The sequence below is a fragment of the Berghia stephanieae genome, chromosome 1 (genome assembly GCF_034508935.2).
Source record: "Berghia stephanieae isolate SIO BIC M18660-M18661 chromosome 1, UCSD_Bste_1.3, whole genome shotgun sequence".
NCBI classification, from domain to species: Eukaryota; Metazoa; Mollusca; class Gastropoda; order Nudibranchia; family Aeolidiidae; genus Berghia; species Berghia stephanieae.
Window position 1 is genome coordinate 59,000,199 of NC_088360.1, and position 23,529 is coordinate 59,023,727.

The following is a 23,529-nucleotide window of genomic DNA, read 5'->3' on the forward strand; positions in this document are numbered from 1 at the left end:
TTATATTATACAGAATGAAAGATTTAGTCAAATTAATTACAAAAATACTTCTATTTTTAAAATTGGCCGAATAGTTGACAAGTTATTAGCAATTTAACTATCCAAAAGGTCAAGGTCATTGCCAAGATGGTCTCGTAAAATGACCCAAATATAGCCGTGTTTGGTATCAAATTGAAGGCCTTGACAAGACCAATACAGAATTTGTGTTATTTATGCTATTTGTTGGTATTTAAATTTCCTACAGCGGTGAAAGTATAATTGGGATAATCAAAATTGACATTTTTTGTGGAAAAGGTGTCAGATCACACAAAAACACGGAGCGAGTCTCCATATAGAAAGACCGTGCCTTGTTTTGAGTCTTTAGTTTCTTCGCCTTTGCTTTTTTACATTGATATTTACTGAAGGACAAAAAATAGAATGATAATTTTCGGCATATCTGACATGTATCTCTGGTAAACTAAATCACTCATCATCAATGTCTTCATCGCTTGACTCATCGCTTGACACGGAAGCAGCTTGATAAAGGCGATTTTGACAGCACTCACGATCATGGCATTTACAAAATATTGTGCATGGAAGCTGCGCGGCAACACAGCCACATGTTGATTGATTATCCACAAGGTTGTTCAGAAGAACATCCGCATTGAATAGTCTCTAACAACTCGGGCGTTACACTCTGTGTGTTGCTTGGCACTGTGGTTGGAACAAGTGGTTTGGTTGCTGCTAACTTCATCCATCCAAAATCTGTTGGTTGTAAATCTGGGGGCGTTTTTCGAAGACCAAGGTTGTCCAGTCTGTGTCCCTTATGAAGAATTTTGATGACTGTGCTTTTCCCTATACCATACGGTTTAGCCACAGTATCACAGCCAGATAGCGCATGTGCTGCAAGAAGATAAGGCGCAATTTCTTGATTTCTCGAGACCGTTTTCCCAATGTCAACAAGTCCACGGTCCCCACTTGTAGCTTTCATCATCATCGAGCAGTGGCTGGAGTCCAAGTCAAACTTGTGGTAGAAATGAAATAACAGTACAAAGACATCCGTATCGTCACTAACCACCTTAACAACCTTGGTCAATGAAGCAGCATGCATTGCTTGTTGCACCATAATGACATCCGCTTCCTCGTGTGTCGTCTCCAAGTCTGTCCTTGTGGAGACTTTTCCATTTTTTAATTTGGAGAGGAGCATTTTCGTGTCCTGTGATAACGAGACGCCTTTCACGTGGTTGAGCTACAGCCCTGGACATTAATTCCGTACAGAGTATGCTAATCAATTGCTTTTTGTTCTCAGTGCAGGCAAGAATTGAGGCTTGAGCAGGCAGAGGAGTGTGTAATGTAAGGTGGTGTACCGTTCGAACTTTTATGCTGCGACTTTGTCGAGTAGCACTTTTGATGCTGAAATCATGGTATCTGTCAAAGACAAGGTGCACGTCACTTCTGTCCATTTTCGGCAATAAGAGTGTCCAAAAACTATTAACATAGTCTTGGATGGTTCCGTTGGATGGCCAGTTTACACAATAAAGAAGTGCGCATCCATCTAAGATCACGATCTCAGGATGTTGTCCCCCACGAGCAGAGACAGTTTCTTGCAGATTTATCTTCAGAGCAGCTTTTGTAGTAGCAGTACGCATGTCTCCATTGTCACTGAATAAAGATGTCGGCAATGGTGCCAGTTCACATTTAAAGAGAGACTCCATGTCAAAATCTCGACAAGCCATTAATTCCATAGCGCGAGAATAAATCAAACTTGTGTCGTATATTGGACCACGGTCACTTTGAATAGATTTTTTCCCGGCTGCCATTGTTGTCACCTTGGTAGAAAGTGCTTTATAGAATCCAGTGGGCCATGTTTTCTCAAATTCTTTCATGTCCGTGGTACCGATGCTGATTCTACATTGACAGATTGAGGGCTTACTTTTCCATCAGCGATGTTCACAAGGCAATCAGGATGCGCAGTTGCACTTATGGGGTTGATGCATCTATCTAATAATTTTGTCCGAAATTTCCCTGTCCAGCGCATCACTAGCGATACGCGCATTTGTTTCCTCTTTATGCATTTCCAGAAAGTCCTTTTTGGAACACTCAGTCAATTCAGACAAACATTTCAGAAGACGACTGCTGGTGTGAAGGCTAAGGGCCCATCGCTGAATGGTAGAGTGTTTGAGTGTTAAACAGACAATCGCTATGAGGGCGATTAACGTTACAGAAACCGGGATAAATTCAGGCACCAGGGCCACATGGCTCAAAATATTATTTTTTTAAAAGGAGTATAATAGTGATGAGTTAATAGTAATAGGACAAATATTTCTTTTCTCTTTTTTTTCAGAGTTGGAATCAATGGAAGAAAGGTTGCCAGGAGCATATATATATATATATATATATATATATATATATATATATATATATATATATATATATATATATTTATTACTATTACATCAGTTCAAATTGTTAAGTGTTTCTGTGGCTAGAGAGGGATCCCTTGTAAAGCGCTTTAGTGGACAGTGCACTATACACATACATGTACCCAGTAACAAATATTGTGCTCAAACGGAGCACCATACTTTTACTACCTACCGAAAAGAAAGAAAACATGAATTCATGAATGAATGATTGAAAGAATGAAAGTGGGTCACTAGATAACTGAAAACATATTTTTAAAACGGCATTTACCTTTTATAACTGTGATGGGGGTATAAAAGGGCACCTAATATCGTTTATAGACATCAGTCTTATGATAAAACAAAACAGACGTAGCAATCGGCGTGTACGTTTGCTGCCGTGAACTGACACATTCAGTCTGTGCTGTGTCAAGGCTAAACCGCGAGTCACGTATGGAAAACCATTGTAACCAATTATGGATCCTATGATTACCTCATACAAAATCACATTTTATTAAAAATGCTCAATGTCTACAGACCGGCACTAATCATGATAACACTCCGCATATATATCTCATTCCGATTCCGTTAAAACATTTTTGGCGGACGTTATGAAAGGGTTATGAAAGTTTCCTCTAGACTAATACAATACTAATAGAGCATGGTGTTCACCGTTGAAAGCGCTATGTAAAATTGTAATCTCTTTTTTTAAAATGCTTATATGAAAAGGTGATTTTCAAAACGTACTAAGTCCCATTCTCAAAGAAGAAAATGCCATTTCTGGTCATTTATTTAAATTATTGACTTAAAACAGAAAATAAGTTCTTAAAACAATACCCTGAGTGTTTTACAACTCTAAATTTTCACTGGTGGTTCTTTAGAGTCCAAAAGATATCTTGAAATTGTTCACTCATTTTCTGCCAGTTTGTGACTTAGAACGTTTTGAAAGTCAGCTACGCATATAGAGTCTCAACTCTTGCGTGAAATATACCATACCCAAGAGGAGATTAATTTCTGTTTAAAAATAGCATTCGAATTCAAAAATAGTCACATAAACCTGTCGGCTTGCATTCGTTATTTATTAATAATGCACGAGAAAGCTCCGAAGACAGCTGTTGAATAAAAACAAAAAATAAAAGTTGACGGATGTCTAAGGACCTAGCTCCGTGAAGAAAAATGGTTGAAATTAATTTGAGAAGATGCCAAAAACTGACTTGGATGTTAAATAAAGATTTATGCAGTGACGCTGAAGTCGAAAATACCGTGAATGAGATCAACACATATGTACATATTCATTAAAAGTCACTATTCTCGGCTATGTGGTCATGGTATGACACTTGACATCAGACCGGAAGCTCCAGGGTTTGAGTCCCGCTCTGAGCGGCGCATAGTTGAGTCCTTGGAAAAAGCTCTTTACTCACATTTTCATCCTACTCAGGTGTAAAATGGGTGCCAGGCCGTTCACAACATTACCTCTGTCGGAAAAATATTGTACTATCGCATAACAGGCGTCATGTTTCGTCCTTCATGTTAAGTGCTATTGGTGGCTAGGGACCCTTGTGGAGCGCTTGAGCACGGTCAATGGATATTCCTCTATATAAATGCTAAAGTTTAAAGTATCTTGAAAAGAACGGGTAAGCAGAGCTGTGTGGCTAGGATGGCTTTGTAGTTTTTGTAGTATGAAGGTAACAAGTTCGACTTCCTGTGAGAACGTCGTCATCTTGAATCCTTGGAGAAGACTCTTCATCCATTTTTCTAACCATTTTCGGATGGAAAATGAGTACCTGCACGGTAACAATGCTGTCTCTGTAGAAAAGAGTTAATAAGATACTGCATTGATTTTCCTGCATGTTCTGTGTTGCTATTTGAGGCCTGGCATATTGTTATGCACATTTAGCGAATATTGATCGATGTAAAACCTCAAATTTTGTTACTGTCGGTTGAATTATTGAGGTTTTTATTACATAAATAAATAAATGAATAAATAAGTAGATAAATAAATAAATAGGTAAATATATAAATAAAATAAGTAATATATAAATATATACAAGATTATTTCTATGTAGGATATCTTGATCGATTGACCACATAATTGTCACTTAGCAAAGTGAGTGTGGTCATCTCTCAAAAATGGATAGGGCATGTATGGTATAATTTAGGGCAGCTTGTAAAATTTAGCTGTCTAGAGTTTGTGTCTTATGTTTTTGAAAATATCATGCAATATTTAGTTAGAGTTTGAGTGTAATATTTGAAGCAAATTTGGCAAAATGACATTAAAAATAAAATTATCACCGAAAGAAAATACAAAAAATTTCATGTAGACTTGATTCTCAAATAACAGAATCTAACCTCAAAATTTCTCTTTTAACCCGTTTTATAAAATACGCAAATAATTTTACAGCATGAAATATGTTGTTCAGTGCATTCATTTGTATTGTACCGTATCGTTTAAGAGCTAATAGGTTCTAAAAAACTTTTAAATGCTCTGTGTAACCTTTATGCACAGAAGCAATTTATCAATTATATAAATAGTATTCAATGTCAATTAATTGATGATATAGAGAATTACATATCTAATACATAAATAAGTGTCAAATTCAATATTCATAATATAATTAGCTCTATTTACATTCATTTAGCATGTCCAATTTCTAAATTCAAGAGTTTCAAATATTTGATATACAAAATGCAATAACATCCAATGTCATGTTACATTATTCGTCAAAATCAAATATTATGTTGGAAAGCTCTTTATCAATGGCATTCTTAAAATTATTAATTGAATTAGAATTTTTTTGTCTCAAACTTTGGATTATTCCAATTTGTCATAGTCCTTTCAATTAGATTGTTTCCTTATAGACGAATCACATTTTTCAATACATATCTTAAACTGATCTTCTCTAGTATTGTTTATAACATGCGAATAATTTTAACAAATCAATATGATCTATATTATAAGAACCATGCAAGAGTCTCTTATTCTACGATATTTTAGTGAAGGCGAATACCTTAATCTTTCTAAATAGGATAGATTGCTACATCTTTAAACGATTAATTATTTTGTTAAGAGAAAATTTGTAAAATGCGGAGATCTCTGGCATGGTTTTATCATGTATACATTTTTCGGTAATTTCAACCAATATTTACAATATTTTTGCATTCAACAACAGCAATTAACCAACTTGTAACGATTTTCCTGTTAACACAATATTTACCTAGCACGAAACCTTAATGTAGCAAAACATAAATCTTCACCCAAATTTGCTAGCATGGAGTCTGATGTCTAGGTTGTCTACGGTCAATTGTTGAGACTGACCTTGAAGACAAATTCGATTTGGGCAGAATAACGGCAATTTTGAAAATTGTTTATTGCTGTTGTTTTTTTTTCTTTATAAAACCTGCTGTTTATAGAATCATTTGTTTAAAACTCCATGCACTTATTGACTAGACTGATAAGCAAGCATGTTAGGTTTAATTGTCATTGTCTTAATGAATCAAAACAACCCAACATTTTACTATATATACCAATTTAAAATTAAATCTATACTAATTGCCATCGATTATTAAACCTTAATATATATATATATATATATATATATATATATATATATATATATATATATATATAATATATATATATATCATGTACACGTAGGTTTAGACAGTTTTTATTCAATATCAGGTAAGATCAAAATCTTAACATCTCTTTAAAATGGGCTTTAGTCAAAATACATTATTTTTGTTATGACGTTATAATTAGGTTAAACGTTATTTATCAACATTAGACCATGATTTGTTAATTTTTGAAATACATTATAAAATTTGTCTTGTTTTTGCTCATAATTTTATTTAATTGTCAGGTTCAACCAGTTTCACATCCATACAGTAGGACAGACTTCACATTTGAGTTGAAAAGTCTTAGCTTTAGTCGAAGGGAGATATCTTTAGTTCTCCAAACTCTGTTCAAAGATGTGAATGCAGCCTGTGCCTTTCCTATTCGTGCTTTCACCTCTGCTTCCGTTCCTCCATCCTTGTCAATTATACTTCAGAGATAGCAGAAAGTGTCTATATCTTCGAGTTCCTGATCATTTACTTTGATCTGCTCCCTTTGACGCGTACCTTTCCTCAAGACCATTTGACTTTGCAGGGTGAATTCTTAGACCAATTGATTCCGAGAGGCTGTTTATAATCTTATAATCTCTCACCATTATCGTTCATTTCTCCCATGCCATGACGCCCCATGATACCTTCATAACCTACGTTATCCTGTCCCACTTTAGCATTAGCATCTCCCATCAATATGTTGATGTCTTTCCTTGGCAACTTGTCAATGACTTGTTGTAGCAGACTATAAAATGTATCTCTGTCCTCATCTGTTGCATCATTTGTTGGGGCATAGATCTGTACAATGTTCATGCTGATCTCCTTACTCCGTATTGTAACGGATGCCACGATGATCCTTTCTCCGTGTTGTTCCCATCCTCTCAGTGACTTCTGGGCAAACTTGCTTAGAATTATTCCTATTCCCTGTGTATGAATCCCGTCCCCTCTCCCTGAATATAAAATCTTCTCCCCAGACTTGAGTTGTTTCTGTCCGGATTGTATCCAGTGGGTTTCGCTTACTCCAAGTAGATGCAGCCTGTATCTTCTCATCTCAGTCCCAACTTGAGAGCGTTTTCATGCTTCATACATGGTGCGAACGCAATTCGAAGCTGCTTGTTTGGCGAAGACGTCATCGGGTCAGCAGAGTCCTTTCGGCTTTGTCTGTTGTCCTTCATAAATTCTGTCATTCCAGAAACTCTTCGGTCGCCCAAGCTAAAAAAAGGATTTGGTTTGTCTGTCTGCGTTTCTGTAACGGTTTGAGTTTAACGGAAAGGGGTGTTAACCCTTTACCAACCCCCAACCTGGAGGACCAGGTGACTCAAAGATGGGGGAATCACACACCATTAGTCCTTTTACGACACGCTGGCTTGGCGTTGGGCTATTCTTGACCCTCTCAGTTGAGGGACCCCGGACACCACACGGGGTCTGAAACTGGTATTTGCTTGTAAATACCGTAAGCAGAATGAATTGAAATTATCGAATAGTGCCACGGATAAGCTTGGGTCGTGTTATTTAATCACGAATCATCTTCAGGAAAGTCTAGGCATGGGGAATTTTTTTAAAAATTCCTTTTCAATCCTATCGCAGAAATTTTACCACTGACAAAACACATCCTGCTAGTTTTGGGGAGAAAACTTATAATCTACATATTGATATGTTAAAATAACCCCAAATTTTTCAAAAAGTCTAACCAAGAAAGAAATGATCAAGTCGCAGTTTGGAACTTTTTGACGTCTATGGCCGATATCGATATATAGAGTTTAAAAAATATTTCTGACTAAAATGATACAAATGTTTAGTAAGAGCATGGCATAGTGTTTGAAGTTTCGAGCATGTGACACTTATTGAGTCATACCAATTGACCGACTCTTCAGGCTGATCAACGAGGGTTTGTTCAACCAACTTAAAAAAATTAACAGCTTTGGCTATTATAGAATTATAACACGACAAAATAATAACTACTTCAGAATTACAGAGGATCCCAATAGCTCATTTGATAGAGCACTTTCTTCATACGCAAAGGGACCAAAATCGATTCTGGGTGAAGTCGAGATTTTTTCGTTATCTCTCCCCTTCTCTGTCCAACCAGCAGTGATTGGGTAGCTAACAAAAAACCCACAAAATAAAAACCCACGAAAAAAAAAGAACTTCTAGATAGCCTAAAATCCAGTAAACGTGCTCAAAGCGCTTTGCAAAGTGTCCATGACCAACAGCTACGCTTAACATATATGATGAAACACGGCCCCTGTGAGGCGATATTACATTTTTTTCCAGACAGAAACAACGCTGTTTCCGACCAGGTACTATTTTACACATGAATGCAGTGAGATAATGTGAGTAAGAAACCTTTTCCAAAGACTCAACCTTGTGCAGCTCAGAGCGGCGCTCGCACCCAGGACCCTCCGATCCGAAGGCGAGTGTCATGTCACTAGACCACATAGCCACACAGATATATTTTCTGGCAATGTTCTCATTAACCACAAATATTCATATATTCAATTGTTTTTTTTTTTTTGGACTCAAATGAAAAGAAATAACGTTGCTTCTCCCACTGTTGCTCTAATCCGAAGTGTTAAAGTCATCAATGATGTTTCATATCTAACATGATACATTTTGAAATTGATACTCATATCTTGTCAAGAATGCCTCTTCAATTCACTGGTTAACGAATTCAATTGCCACACGTTTGCTCGTGATTATACTTCAGTGTTAATAGTTTTAACAAATAGATCTAGGTGTGAATGAAATATTGCTAACCAAACAAGTAACAAAATTACAAGAAAATATCATCCCAGTCCCGGAGACTGATTTTTTAAATTGATTTTTTTGTTATATTTCTTATGTTTTGTTTCCCACTGTTTCATATACCTTTTTCTGATTTTTACCTCACACCAGTGCCTGCCTCTATTTTTAAAAATATTAAACAAAGGATATCAACGGCCTTGTCAACAGCTACTGAAAAGCATTGTTTAGAAAAAAAAGAAAGATTCGAGTTCTTGTGAGTATCGATCATTTTAATGCAATTGTAATTATGCATAACTGTAGAACTTATTTTTAGGTTATTAACTATCTACCAATTAAAAGGAAATTATCTCTCAGAGTCCATGGAAAAATGTAACAACTCCGCGTAATAAATCATGAACATTATTTAGGTTGTCTTGCACAATAAATTTAGTTCCTTTTTGGGTCTTGTAGTTGTAGTTAGATAATTCATCCATAAGCCAATCAATATAATTTTCTCTCAGGAATTAGTTGTACGTTTTGCTATGATCACAATTTCTATTAATTTCAAAGCGAACTCTATTAAGATATGGTTTGGAAATAATTCTCTTCATGTGTTTTAAATAAACTTTTTAAAACTTAACTCTCTCCTAACCGACCATTTGCAGTATTTTCCCCAAAATGGCAGGCTTACCCAGTAGAAAGAAAAAAGATGATTTTTTACACTCAGTCAAGCTTTCTACAAAACAAATTTATGCTCTTATTAATTGAACAAAGATAATTCTTCAAAGTTTGTGATGTACAAAATGAATTTGAATAAGAAAAAAATGCGGATCTGATAACCGAACGCATTTACATGCTTTATTTAACATTATTGTAATGGGCAATATATTTTGCGTTAATTCGAGAGTATTTCCATTTCCTACAACGTGCCCAAAACAATTTGGGTTATCAGACCTGCAAATCAGAACATGTCGGGGTGAACTATCTATAAACAGAATGAATATTCAACTTAATAAACCCCTTCAATACTTTCGGTAATGTTACTTATTCACCAATTAGACATCTACTTTTGTGAAAACGATCGATCCTTTTATCTAAAACACTCCAACTCGAGCCCGACAAATTTAATTTGAGATGTAAAAGCTGACTAAAATTAGTGTGAAATCGGATCTTCGAGCAATTAGATACGGGTTTATGAAAGTAATCGCAGAAGCTGGAATTGCATTTAAAGTAAAAGAGAGGCTTCAGAACTATCCAATACCTGATGAAAGACAAAGAACTTAACGAGTTTGGTTAAGCTTAACAATTGCCAGATGTAGATAATGTAATAACATGTATTATTTGTGACATTAAATCAAAGATTGCTTGCGAGCTGTCAGAAGTCCCAAATACAGTTTGGCGTCTTTACTATTTATTCATTTCACTCATTTCACTTAAAAATACAAAAGCAGACTCGATTTAATTGACCATTTTATCGTGATTTAAACGTAAATTCTTTCTATCTTTAATTCTTTAACATGATAATTATGAGTAATATTATGGGAGATATAGCTATCAAGTCCTATTGCACCTCGCGAGGTCCCATGTTTGATTATTTTTGGCAAGACGAGGATCATTTAAATAAATCGATATTTAAGCGTTTTGGGGTTTCGACAAAAGGCGCAATAGAAATACGTTTATTATTATTATTATTATTATTATTATTATTATTATTATTATTATTATTATTATTATTATTATTATTATTATTATCATTATCATTATTATTATTATTATTATTATTATTATTATTATTATTATTATTATTATTATTATTATTATTATTATTATTATTATTAGAAGTACGAGTTTTCTGGCCAAATTATTCAATATGTGTCTTATTTCCAGCTTACGACAGTCAACTGGTTAATTAAGGTGATTGTTATGATAGTTCAAGCTATCAAGTCTTAACTAATCTCAGTTCAAAATATTATGAGTTATCAAAAATATATGCTTTGGTTTGTGGATGAAGCCACAGATCACGGCTTTCAAAGGGTTGCATTGAAAACAGTAAAGGCGTACTAGTTATTATTTGTTAATTTTCTTTTACTATCACTTTTATTTTTAGTGTATTTGTTACATTGCTTTAAAAATTGTGTAAATATATTTTATAACACGTATTTATTTATTCTTGTGATTCACGTTTGTTAACCTAACTCTAACTCCCTGGTGTATGGATATAATATATTTATTTAATTATTTATATTGTTTGCTTGTTATTGCTGTAGTTCAAACATTTTCAAACCAACCCAACGTGTTTTAAGGAGGTAAAATTTACTTTTTAAAAGGTGCATATTTACGTACCTTAAACTTTTAAAACATTATTAAATATTTGAATGAGTGTATCGTTCGAAATTCAAGTTGTAAGAATTTTAAGATTCTCAAAAAAAGAGCCAGATCCATTTTAGTATTTTCCCTTAGTTATAAAATAGTGGTTACCAGGTGTAAGTAACCTAAACTATTGTGCAAATTCAATTTTTTAAAAGGTAGTGATAGAAGTGTTGAAAACAAAAGGGACAATTTTACTATGAGGAAGTTGGATTACAAAGTTTAAAGAGGGCCATGCGGAGAGTACTGCACCAGTCCGTCGCAGGTTCGACTCTCACTAACCGCCAAAGTATTCTCTATAGTTTTCTGCACTTCGCTACTCATTTGATTTCATATCATAAAGCAAATTTAGACTCTCGGCTAAGTATAATTTAATGTCTGCCAGAAGATCATAAAAAAACAGATGACGACAACAATGAAAAACTCAGCAAAATGTTACAATGACAGAAAAATTATAGGCAAGTGCTCAACATAAAAATTCTTTAAATCTGGTAATTTGCTGAAGTTTACTACCTATGAACAGATGATAACTGCATCGAAACTTTCTTTAAATTGTATACATTAGAACTTACCCGATGGTCTTGTATATCCACATAATTTATTCCAGCATGTTTTCCTGCTATAAAGGCTGCCAGGTTGGCTGTATAACTTGCAATTATAAAGATTGCTACAAAGGACCAAATGTTTTGAAGAAGCTTGGACGGCCATGATTTGGGCGACTTAGTTTTCACGGTGTGACCAAATAGCACTGAAAACACCATAGTTAATCCTGATGCCAATGAATAATTCTTATCTCTCTTCCTTCCCCATGGGTTTAATCCAAACGGTGAATTCCACTCAAATAGAGCCATAAACACTGCTGTGACATGAGCAGTCAAGAAAATAGCGAACCAAACTTTTGATGAAAATGGCTCCAAAAACGCAAGCATGCTGGTTTCTCTCGTACGATCAGAGTATATGATTGAAAAACCCGAGAAAAAATATGGACTTGTAAAATCTATAACTTTTTCTCTCCGACTGGTAATAGAAAAGGCCCCAATGGCAAAATGGGCTGTGTGCTCCCGTAAATCCTGCATCATTCCTGTCCAGGTCCCGTTCTCTTTTCGACCATATGTCTCGTCCTGGACGATGTATAAGGTAAAGGAAAAATCCAAATCTGAAGCCAGTTTGTTGAGAAGGTCGATCGTAAGGCCACGACAACACTGAATACGGAATAATTCACTCTCCTCCCCCATGCCATTCTCGTAGGCTTCGATAGCTTTCCAGACTACATCCTTGGACTTTTCCTTGTTGGTGAGATTAAGGCAAGGCGTATCGGAGATGCAAGAGGCGTAATCCTTGTGAGGCGCCTCAGTTATAACAAAAGGTTGAACTGGATTCGTTACCACTCGGTAACGTTTCTTGCCTTCTGTTTTGGCCTGGGGAATAAGAATCAGAAGGAATAGATTCCGGAAGAATAAGAATAATTAAAGTTGATCTATACCAATATTTTATATGATGTTTCGTAGAAAAAATTAATCAATAGTCAAAGTTATCAGAATATGAAAATTTGATTGAGAGTTAGCAGTTTTAAAAACTACATTTATTCTCCTAACAAAACAGTAAAGCTATAACTTAAAATTAATTTCCTGAAGCACTTTTAAGGTCATTTAGTGATATCAAAATGTAAAGAGATAGATGGGCAACTAGGCTATTGTCGTTTGTAACTCTGTAGAGGAAAAGTGTCTTCATATTAAATTTCAAGATCATGGCATTATTGTTTACTACGGGCACAAGATAATATATACTCCAACCTCCTGTCGACTGGGAAAAATCAGGGTCCATTATGTCACATTGTACATATCTTTTGATACTGATGTTGTCTAAAATCTCATATATACAACATATTTGTTACAGACAGCAATCTCGGAACTCATAACTGTTAATACAAAGAGTAATAGGGATCTGATAGCATATTAGGCTGAGCATGCAGCTCATGTTTACAAAACATTATACAGATAAAATGGCGATGGCATCTAGGCTAACCTGCTCTGTGGAAATACTTTTGAAAAATTGTGTCCTACCATTGATTAGCAAGTAATGCAACCTATTCCACAAACAACATGAGTAAGAATAAGAATTTTATTACATGTCAGATGAATAAGAAAACTTTAGTATCCAAGATATTTTTCTCTCGTGTTTTTCAGCACTGAATAAGTATTAGGTAAATCGTGTTCCATGTCATTAAATTCACCAAACCGTCGTGCATGTAAAATCTGTAGCATTTAGCTTATAATATTCACGTTAGCTCATTCTCAATTCAACTGGGCAAATGTATGTGTTTCTTTTCTATGTGCCTAATATTATTATTAGTACTTTTTTTCATTTCCTCACTTAAAAAATAGTTTTTCCTTGGATTGATGAGTCTTGTATAAAGTTTGAAATAAAAAGCATTTTTATCTGTGCAGTATATTTAGTTAAACGATAGAAATTACTTAAAGTATCTCTCGACATTGTTTTTTTTTATTATGAGACAGTAAAAGAAGTGGGGATCTAACAGCTTATAAAATAGATGGACTGACTTCAAATAAATTGACTAGACTTAACTCTGCGCTGACCTTGGCATTGTGGTTACATTCAAGGTCCATTCTTCACATTTAGTAGAGATTCAAGACCTATGAAGAATACTTTTCAATAAAATGGAGTCCCTTGCAAGTAAGCACCAATCTACATACTAATGTCATTATATCTTGCAGATTTACAGAAACTCAGTTTGCACTGGACATATATGACACATAAAGAGACCTGATTTTATTTCGCGAGTTCGATTAGGCTTTTCTATGCCATCTTTGTCCAACAAGCTATGATTAAGAAAGCTCTGTGTAAGAAATTTATTTAGCGGTTAGCGTCTGGTGCCGTAAAACGCCCTTTTTTTCGAGTCTAGCACACAGCTATACCGTTTATTTCGCATTACAGAAATCGGGAGATACGTTGTCTCTCTGGACCTCATTGCAGTAAATCATTTTAAAGACGGTGATGTTCTCCTGGTCTATTTCTCTGATTGCTCTAAAAATGTGCAAAGAAAAATATTAATCTTGAGTTCCTTACATGGAGTTTACAACTGATTGGTGGAATATTTTTTCTTGGTCTAGAATAATATTACGTACCATTATATTTTTAGCATCGCCCGGCCACACAATCCGAAATGGCCTAATCTCCTTGCCGGACACACATCCAATATCTTGCCACACGCTCTTGCGTCCATCATTGACCAAATTCCTGACACGGTACTTGGTGATATTCATAAAACCTTCGTCGTCGAACTCGAGCTTTCCATTCAAACCATAGATACTTGAATAAAGGAGGGAACTGTAGGTAGAAAAATATAGTAGAATGTGTTATTGGCAAGATATAAATAATATCACAAATGCATAGATAGAGCATGCCTTCTCGTTTATTATGAAAATACTACAATTCAGTATTTTAAAGTAGAATTGCCTAAACATCATGTTGTATTGTTTCATAAGTCTTGTCTTGGTGAGGCTTTTTGACAGCTCGCGGGCCATTTTTAGCGATCGTTATTTAAAGCAAAAACTCTCTGGCAAATACAAAAATGCGTTGTGAGAGAGAAAACTTTGACATCTTTTGATAAAAGATGTCTACACCTTTACTTTTGGGATTCAACAGTAAAAGAATAAAAAATGCGTAGCTTCAATGGAGAAGAACTACTCCCTACACAACCAGTCTTGTGGAAATACATTTTTATGGAGGGTGGAGGGGGGGGGGGAGTTTTTGTTTTGCTTTTTGGGGTTCTATCTATCTATATTTTTATTTTGGTTTGGTTGTTTAGTTGTTTTTTAATGATTTTTTTGGTGGGGGGGGGGGGGGGGGGGGGGGGGGGGGGTGGTGGTGGTTATTGCAATGATTCAGAGTGTGTTTTCATCAATGTTTTCACGGGTCTTCATTCATCAACAGATATCAACAGATTGTCGACAGAGGCGAGTCGTCTTTCATCAGATATCCAAGGTGAATTAAGTTAACGGTAGGTCGTCCATTACAGTAGAAGCCACAAAGATGTCCAAATTCGACACTGGCTGATTTATTGATGGTGGATGCTGGCGTTAAGTCTTTTTTGTCGCAATTTTTACATGTTTGCTGCCGTACTCTGGAAAAAACTGTTATTCAAAAATTTGGCCAGAAAACTCGTCCTTCAAAAATTGATGGATTTAAATGACCCTCATCTTGGCAAAAACTCTCAGACCTGGAATTTCGCGAAGTCTTAATTGAATTCCCTGGTTTGAGCGTTTTTGCCAACATCATAGCTATTTAAATAGATTGATATTTGAAGGACGAATTTTCTAGCCAAATTATTAGATAAGTGATTTTCCGTAGTACAGCAATGTATCGGTTAAGTCTGTCGTGCTCTGGAAAAACACATATTTAGAAATTTGGCCAGAAACCTCTTCCTTCAAATATCGATTTTAAATTTAAAACTTTCAAACCTAGGACTTTTGCTAAGACGAGGATCATTTAAATCGATCGATAATTGAAGGACGAGTTTTCTTGCCAAATTTCTAAATAAATGTTATTCAAGAGTATGGCAGAAGTGGTATTGCCCTTTTTTTTTTATTACAATCAAGATGATATATTACTGGCTGGCAGTTCAACTCACATGGGGCCGGTTGAATAACGAAGGTTGTTTGATGGATATATGTGTTACCAATCGCTTCAATCTGGTAAATTCTTGGGATGAACCGGATGTAAACAAACTAAATTTTCAGTCAACTGATTAAGATGACATGATTTGAGGTTTTTATTTTCATTTATATATTTTGTAATAATAGTGATAATGATAATAATAATAATAATAATAATAATAATAATAATAATAATAATAATAATAATAATAATAATAATAATTATTATTATTATTATTATTATTATTAATAATAATAATAATAATAATAATAATAATAATTAATTATTATTATTATTATTATTATTATCATTATTATTATTATTATTATTATTATTATTATTATTATTATTATTTTTTATTATTATAGTTATTATTATTATTATTATTATTATTATTATTATTATTATTATTATTATTATTATTATCATTATTATTATTATTGTTATTATTATTGTTAATTTTTTTGTAGTTTATCATATCGCTCAATCAATAACTGTTCAACGACCCAATGTATTTTGCAATAAACACAGCTGAAATAAAAAGACCAAAATATATGACTGGTTATGTGAAAGAGGCTTAATGTCGAGTTGATCATGAAGCTTGTAATCGAATGTTGAACTTAATTAATTAAAATTATTATGAATGTTTATGTTGAAGATATATAGTGTGTTTGGTGCGTTTTTTGTCTTAAGTTTAAAAAGAAAACATGTTGACATCAAGCCTCTTTGGTTAATTCATTTTTACATCATACCAGATTAAGCAATTTTTATCGCAATATTCTGGCCCAAGCATTTCGCCTTTGCGTGAGGTATTTTACACTCATTAAACCACTCGACTCATGTGTGAATGAGTACTTGGGGTGCCCATTCGCATAGGAACCGGCTAGTTACCGCTCAACCTAACAGAAACCCATCCTTGGTTTCGTATTGTACTTGAATTTCCTAGCAACAATCTAGACATTGTAGAGTTAAACTGAAAGTAATATATATGAACATTTCCTTCCATTCTCATTTGTTGGTTTGCATAATTTATGCACTTTATGATTTAACTCAGAGAAAAACAAAACAAATTCGAAATCTGAGAGGTCAATCATCAATTTGAAAGTTCAAAGCGGAACATTACTGCCAAGGGACAGATAAATTATAAATGATAAAGAAACATTTATAGAATAGACTCATGTCTCCTTGGGCGGTAAATGAAAGAAAATAATATTATTGAGACAGCGAGAAAATTGCCTAATGTCGATTTTCCTTGAAAGTGTTTTTCACTCCAATTTATTTTTATCGATAATGGAAAATGAAATAAATCATAAATGTGCTATCCCTCTTTTATCATCGGCTTTAGGGCACAAAAACAATGAATTTTACGTGAGATAAAAAAAACTCGGAGATTTGGAATACGACTCGTTGCGTCAAATCTAACGTTTACTTACTTATAGGTCTAATAATCCAAATTGTTATGGGCTCATTATTGTACTAGTAATACTATCAAATCAATGCAAAATATTTGTCCATTACAACAATGTTAAAACAAGCCCATAATCGCGTTCTGTTATCAGACCTGGTAGTACGTGCACCTTGATCAAACCGGTATTTTGTCGGAGTAAAAGGGGTTATAGTGTCAGAAATATCAGATTTTAGTTGTGTTGAGTTTAAGAAATATTTTCACTCTCCTCAATAAATCATAAAAACTTAACCCAAGTATCATTTTATTAAGCAAATTATTCAAATTTTAGCATCTAAACCACCTGACATAATACCGTTTTGAGACAAAGCTTTTAATGCATTGAAACCACAGATAATCAATAAATATCGGTTGGAAAAAAATGGGCCCGAAATTTTGCACATTATGATTCGTATGTTATTGGTGAAATTGGTTTGAAACTTTACAAAGCTAAAAAAACAAGTTCTAAACAAGTAGGTATAGACATCTTGTATGGGTAATTCCCTATCAATATTTTTGTAAGCCATTTCGAAAGGAACTATCGAAGAATTATGAAAAATCACACAGAATATAATGTGTGACAAGAGTGTCTACGAATCGCCTCAACAACGCCACCCTCGCCACCTTTAGTGTCTCATTCATCGGGTTTTATTATTGACAAAGGGGAAATCCGAAAGGTCTAGATCATCTGTCTACGTAATTAAATTGAAGTTTCTATTCCATCTTATTATTGTTATTTGTGTCTTCGAGATTCAATCAGCAACATTTGCATTAGATTTCATACAGGGCAATAGTGTTATTATAGCTTTGTCATATCATACCTTAATGTTCCACTCAATTGATTAAACTTGATTCCTTATGGAATATAGGGCCGTAACAGCACTCTTCCATTTGACTCTGTTTTTGTTTTTGTTTTTTTTGGAAGTCTTCCGTATTTGGGTTACGGTTTATCCGCTGCCTTAATCTCAGTCCCAATGCTTCGTCGCCATGTCTGCTTTGGTCGACCAATCTTCCTCTTTTCTTGCGGGTTCCAGTCCAAAGCAGGCTTCCTGAGGGTATGGCCAATCCAGTCCCATTTCCTTTTATTTATTTCAGTTTCAATAGGTGACTGCTTTAGTTTTTTGGTGCAGTTCTTCGTTTGTGATGATGTCTGGCCACCTGATGTTAAGGATGTTTCTAAGGCATTTATTTATGAATGCCTGGAACTTATTTGTGGTGGTGTTAATCACACACCATGTCTCCGAGTCGTATAAAATAACAGACTTCACATTTGTGTTGAATTTCAGGATTTTATTTTTCATTTTCAGAGTCTTTGAATTCCATTTTGGTCGAAGAATGTTAAAGGCATATCGCGCTTTATTTATTCGACTTTTAATGTCTTCGTCTGTTTTTTTTTGCTATGCTACCCAAATATACAAATTTATCTACCTCTTTGATGTCTCTTTGGTGGTGTTTATAGGGTGGAATTGCTTGCTTGCCCTCATCATTTCTGTCTTGCCTGTATTTATTTGCAGTCCTGTTTTCGTTGCTTCCTCTCTGACTTTGTTTAGCTTTTCTTGTTAATCTTTTACCTAAGTACATTGGTGGTATGATCTTGGAATCTACATCTGATCCCTATTTGTTCTCAGTTCCCCTTTGTCTTATTTTTTCTTGGGTGCTTTAATTGTAATTCTAGAACTTTTTACTATCCCATTTTCTTCCTTTTTACTGGCGCTGATATAACCTAAATGTGTTGCAAGCGCCGTAAAACCCTTAAAAACAAACAAAATCTTTTACCTCTCTCCTTAACAGCTATTTTTAGAATTTTAACCCGAAAATTCACACCCACCAAGCACAAAAAAGACTTTTCTTACTAAAACAAAAAAGAAACAAGTGAGCTCTTCAACACAGTGTTAAGTAGTTATAGCTGTAATCAAAGCATTTCTTTAAATTTTGTGATGTACAAGAGAAATCTGAATTAGAAAATTGTTGGTTTTATCGTAACGAATGTGACGATTTTCCTATGGGTGGTAAGGAGAGGGTTAATGTGTAAAAGAGAAGTCAGATGTCATCTGCAAAGTCGAGATCATGTAGTTGGTTCGTTAGGGTTAATTGAATTCCGGTATTTAGTCCTGTGGTAGCCTGTTTCATGACCCAGTCGATAAAATCAAAAAAATTGTTGGTGACAAAAGGCAGCCGTGCTGGACTCCAGTTTTCACTGATGAAGGGTTCTTTTAATTTTCCATCGTTGAAAAATTGGCAAGTAGCACCTTCATACGGCTGCTGGATGATGGTCACAAATTTTATTTGAAAGCCATAGTGTTGCATGAGTTTCCAGATGACATTTCTGTCCACACTATCGAGAGCTTTCTGGAAGTCTACAAAGACAGAGTAGTTTACCACTCTAGGGGCTGTTCGATGATGATTCGTAGAGTCGCGAATTGGTCGGTACACGACCTATCTTGTCGGAAACCTGCCTGTTCATCTCTTGAGTTTTTGTCAAGTGTAGTCTTTAAGCGTTCCAATATGATTCTGGACAAAACAGCCCCTGGTATTGATAGCAGTTACACAATGATAATGATAAGTCCCCCTTTTTGGTAATTTTACGATTTGAACTCTCTCTCTCTCTCTCTCTTGTTCCCAGGAATTCCAACTGGCCCTGCCGCTTTGCCTTGTTTGAGGGTCTTTATGGCTTTGGCAATCTCCGGTTTGGTTGGTTGGTTGATTTTAATATCAAGATGGTCTATTTGCGGTGGAAGTTCTAGTGACATAGTTGGAGCAGGTCTATTGACTGTTTGCTGGAAGTGTCCGGCCCATCTTGATTTGGTATGTATCTCTGGAAATAGCATTGCCATTCTTGTCTTTTACTGGGTGGCTGGGGATTTTTGTTTTTCCTGAGAGTGCTCTTGTGATTTTGTAAAGTCTTTTTATATTCATTTGTCCTGCTGCAGTATCTGCTTCTGGGGTAAGATCTTCTATAAAGTTTTTTATATCTTATCTTGCGCTCTTTTTTACTTGCATCTGGCAAGTAAATCGTTTGGATTTCTTTCTTTCCTTTTAATCATGAATTTGGTTCAATTGGTCTTTCAACTTTTTCCTCTGTTCTATTAGGGTCCATCTCTCTGTGGTTAGCCGTCCTTTTCGCCTTTTTGTCTTTTTCCTAAGAATAGATTTGCATGCTGCGTTCCATATATCTTGCAGATTATGCCAATGGTCATCAACGGTCTCTTCTTGTACAGATGCAAACACACTAAATTTGCTCTCAATTCGATTCTAAACTCTCTTTTTTTATCTGCTTGTATCAGACAGTGTCCATTAAACTTGTGTTATGGTCTCTCTGCTCTGTTCTGGTAAGCCTTCAGTTTGATCTGAAGATTTGCTCTTACTAGTTAATAGTCTGAAGCTGCATCAGCTCCGCGCTTTACTCTCACATCCTGTAAGATCTTCCTCCACTGCGGATGGTAAAATGGTCTATCTAGTTCTATGTATCTCTGTCGGGCTATATCCATGTCGTGGTCATGTGAATAATGTTATACCAAGTTTTACTTCTAATAGCAATGTTAAATAATACTTAGCATGTTTAAATGTTTTATTAAATAATTTGGGAAGTCGATGGATGGACATATATACAGTGACGCTCAATAATTTAAGGGAAAATAAATCATAGAAACGAAAATCACGGTGTCACTTCGTGATTTCATCGTCTGCAAATCTTATATTTTCTAAATATGCATTGTGATTTTGTTTTGTTTTGAGGAGTCCTTAAAAAGATTGTAAATTACTTAGCATTCATTACATACGATTTGGATATCAGTTAATTTTTCCAGGCACCGAACAAAAAATCATATTATATTCATTTGCTTATCTACATAATTCAATAAACTTTGCGTACTTTTGAAATATATTTGCTTCATCTTCCAATTTAAATTTTACTTGATCACTGGTGTTGGGACAAGAGCACTTGAAAAACGGATTCGAACTAGAACAATTTGCATTTCAGTAATACTCTTCGGATTTATTTACTCGCCATCAGTCGATAAATACGAGCCCGAGTCATTTTCATCATAAAATGGCAGTCTGGTTGTCGCCGTAGGCAGGACAAGAAAGAAAATACTATGACAAGGGGAATGAGAGAAGTGTAGCGGTGTAAAGAGCCCACCTCGACATGAGGACGTAATGCAATTTGCCGGTCCTTTATTGATTCGGGCCGATGCTAAAAGCGGCGGGAAATCAGATGACAACTGGGTTAAGATAGGAGAAGAGGTGGAAGCGAATGACCAAGTACTATAACGTAAAAGGTTTGACAATTCATTTTGATTACATTTATTACACCCGTAAATATTAACCGTGCTGAGAGTTTTCAAGCCATTCTCTTCTCGTGTCGTTGAGAAAAAATAAAACACTTTATTACTTTATGAATAGGTTGTTAAGTCAAAATGCCTTGAGTTCCGCACACACACACACAAAATTAACTTGATTCGAAGGCTCTGTTGTTTGAATACCTTTCACTAACAAAGTCAAAGTACTTTTTATATTTTAGCCAATGAACTGTTACTGTATATTGTATCCCATTTTCAAACATGTCACGTCAAAACATGACCCGAGACTTCCTAGATTCCTCAGTTTTAAGCCACTGTGACAAGTCAGGGTCATCTTAATCCATCGATAGTAGTCCTTCAGAACCATTAGGCCCGTGGAGCCGAAGTTTATTGCGGTTTTTGTAACATGAAACGGACAATAGCAATTGCTCTGTGCCATTTGAATAAGACACTAGACTATCACAAAGTACTGTCGTCAGATCTAACATGTACAGTGTCCTCCTATTCACTACTGGGTTGAAATGGGGTCGAAAAAGATCTCGACTTTACCCCTTATCCATCTCGGTCTCTTTGCGTGAAAATCGAGTTCGGCAGAAAAAAAATTGAGCTTTTAAATAGCACAATATCCACTAAGTGTTCTCAACAATTTGCAAAGGGTCCCTAGCCAACAGCAACACTTAACACGCATACAGAGACATGACGCTATTAGCATATTTACAATCCTTTTTCCGACAGAGATGACTGTAAAGATCCAGTTACAAATTTTATCACCTGAGTACGGTGAGAGAGTTATTGTAAGAGTCCTTTTCAAGACCAGCTATGCACCGCTTAGAGCGGACTTGAACCCAATACTTCCTATTCCGATGTGTTATGTTTATACTACTAGACCAGATAGCCGCACAAACTGACCTTTCGATAGGTCTATGTAAAATAAAAGTCTTTTTGCCAAAATTTAAAAAAATGCTCTTACTTGTCAACATTAGTCCATTCTAATCTCTAGCTCAAGAAACCATCATGTGGTTTTTTACTATACTTACTACTTTGAAAGAAAAGAAATTCTATTTACTTACATTCATAAATTAAGAAAAGTCTTTTGCTGTGTCTTAATTTTATATCGACTCGTACGACCAGCAAATTTAATTGAATTAGGACATAAACTCTCTTTACGATCTCAAGATTTTATAAAAGCGTATTATCTTACTTAAAACAGACATTTTACTAAAGAGATTTGTCAAGTCGCACAATACTTCTTCTTCTTCTTCTTCTTCTTCTTCTTCTTCTTCTTCTTCTTCTTCTTCTTCTTCTTTTCTTCTTTCTTCTTCTTCTTCTTCTTCTTCTTCTTCTTCTTCTTCTTCTTCTTCTTCTTCTTCTTCTTCTTCTTCTTCTTCTTCTTCTTCTTCTTCTTCTTCTTCTTCTTCTTCTTCTTCTTCTTACTTCTTCTTCTTCTCAAATTCCATACTTCATTTCATTCTACTTTGTCGTTTCTCTTTCTTTCATATTTTCTTCTCCCTCCTCCTCCTCCTCCTTTTCCTCATCCTCCCCATTATTTCTCACACGATAGTAATCGGTAAAGTTGGTATAGACACCAAATAATGTCCTTGTCTCCCTTCAACAGTAAGTCTCACTTCCTCCTGCCTACTTATTGACTTCTTTTTATCAGTATCCTGCAGGAATTCGATTAGTATCTAAAATTACCCTGACTCTATCGAAGTCTACAATGTGTTACAGGTTGCTAGGATGGGCTTCCCAAGTATCGACTGGCCAAGAAAACAAATTGAAGCAACAAAGCATTTAAAACCCGAGACATTGACATGACAACATATTGGGGTCTTTTATAAACAAGACAGACTAAGAAAATTGTATTGGAGCGGTATTTCCAAACCTCTAGAGTAAAAGTAAATGAACAAGGGATGGTGGATAAAAAGCGATACCAGAACAATGAAACTGGCTCTGATTTAGAGGACTAATTAAAGTGATTTGAAACATTATTTGAAATAGACATTTTGTATAGTTAGCCTGTATCGAGTAGGTAAGATGT

At 35.0% G+C, this 23,529-nt stretch overlaps 1 protein-coding gene across 1 annotated transcript in view; it reads right to left on the minus strand.

Annotated features, from left to right (window-relative positions):
- Window positions 1-23,529, minus strand: part of LOC144978412 (uncharacterized) — a 245,435-nt gene that overhangs the window by 12,449 nt on the left and 209,457 nt on the right. The window contains exons 5-6 of the mRNA XM_078924431.1: window positions 14,219-14,420; window positions 11,645-12,490 (exon numbers count right to left, since the gene is read on the minus strand). Coding sequence (XP_078780557.1) covers window positions 11,645-12,490; window positions 14,219-14,420 — 1,048 coding nt within the window. The remainder of the gene's footprint in view (window positions 1-11,644; window positions 12,491-14,218; window positions 14,421-23,529) is intronic.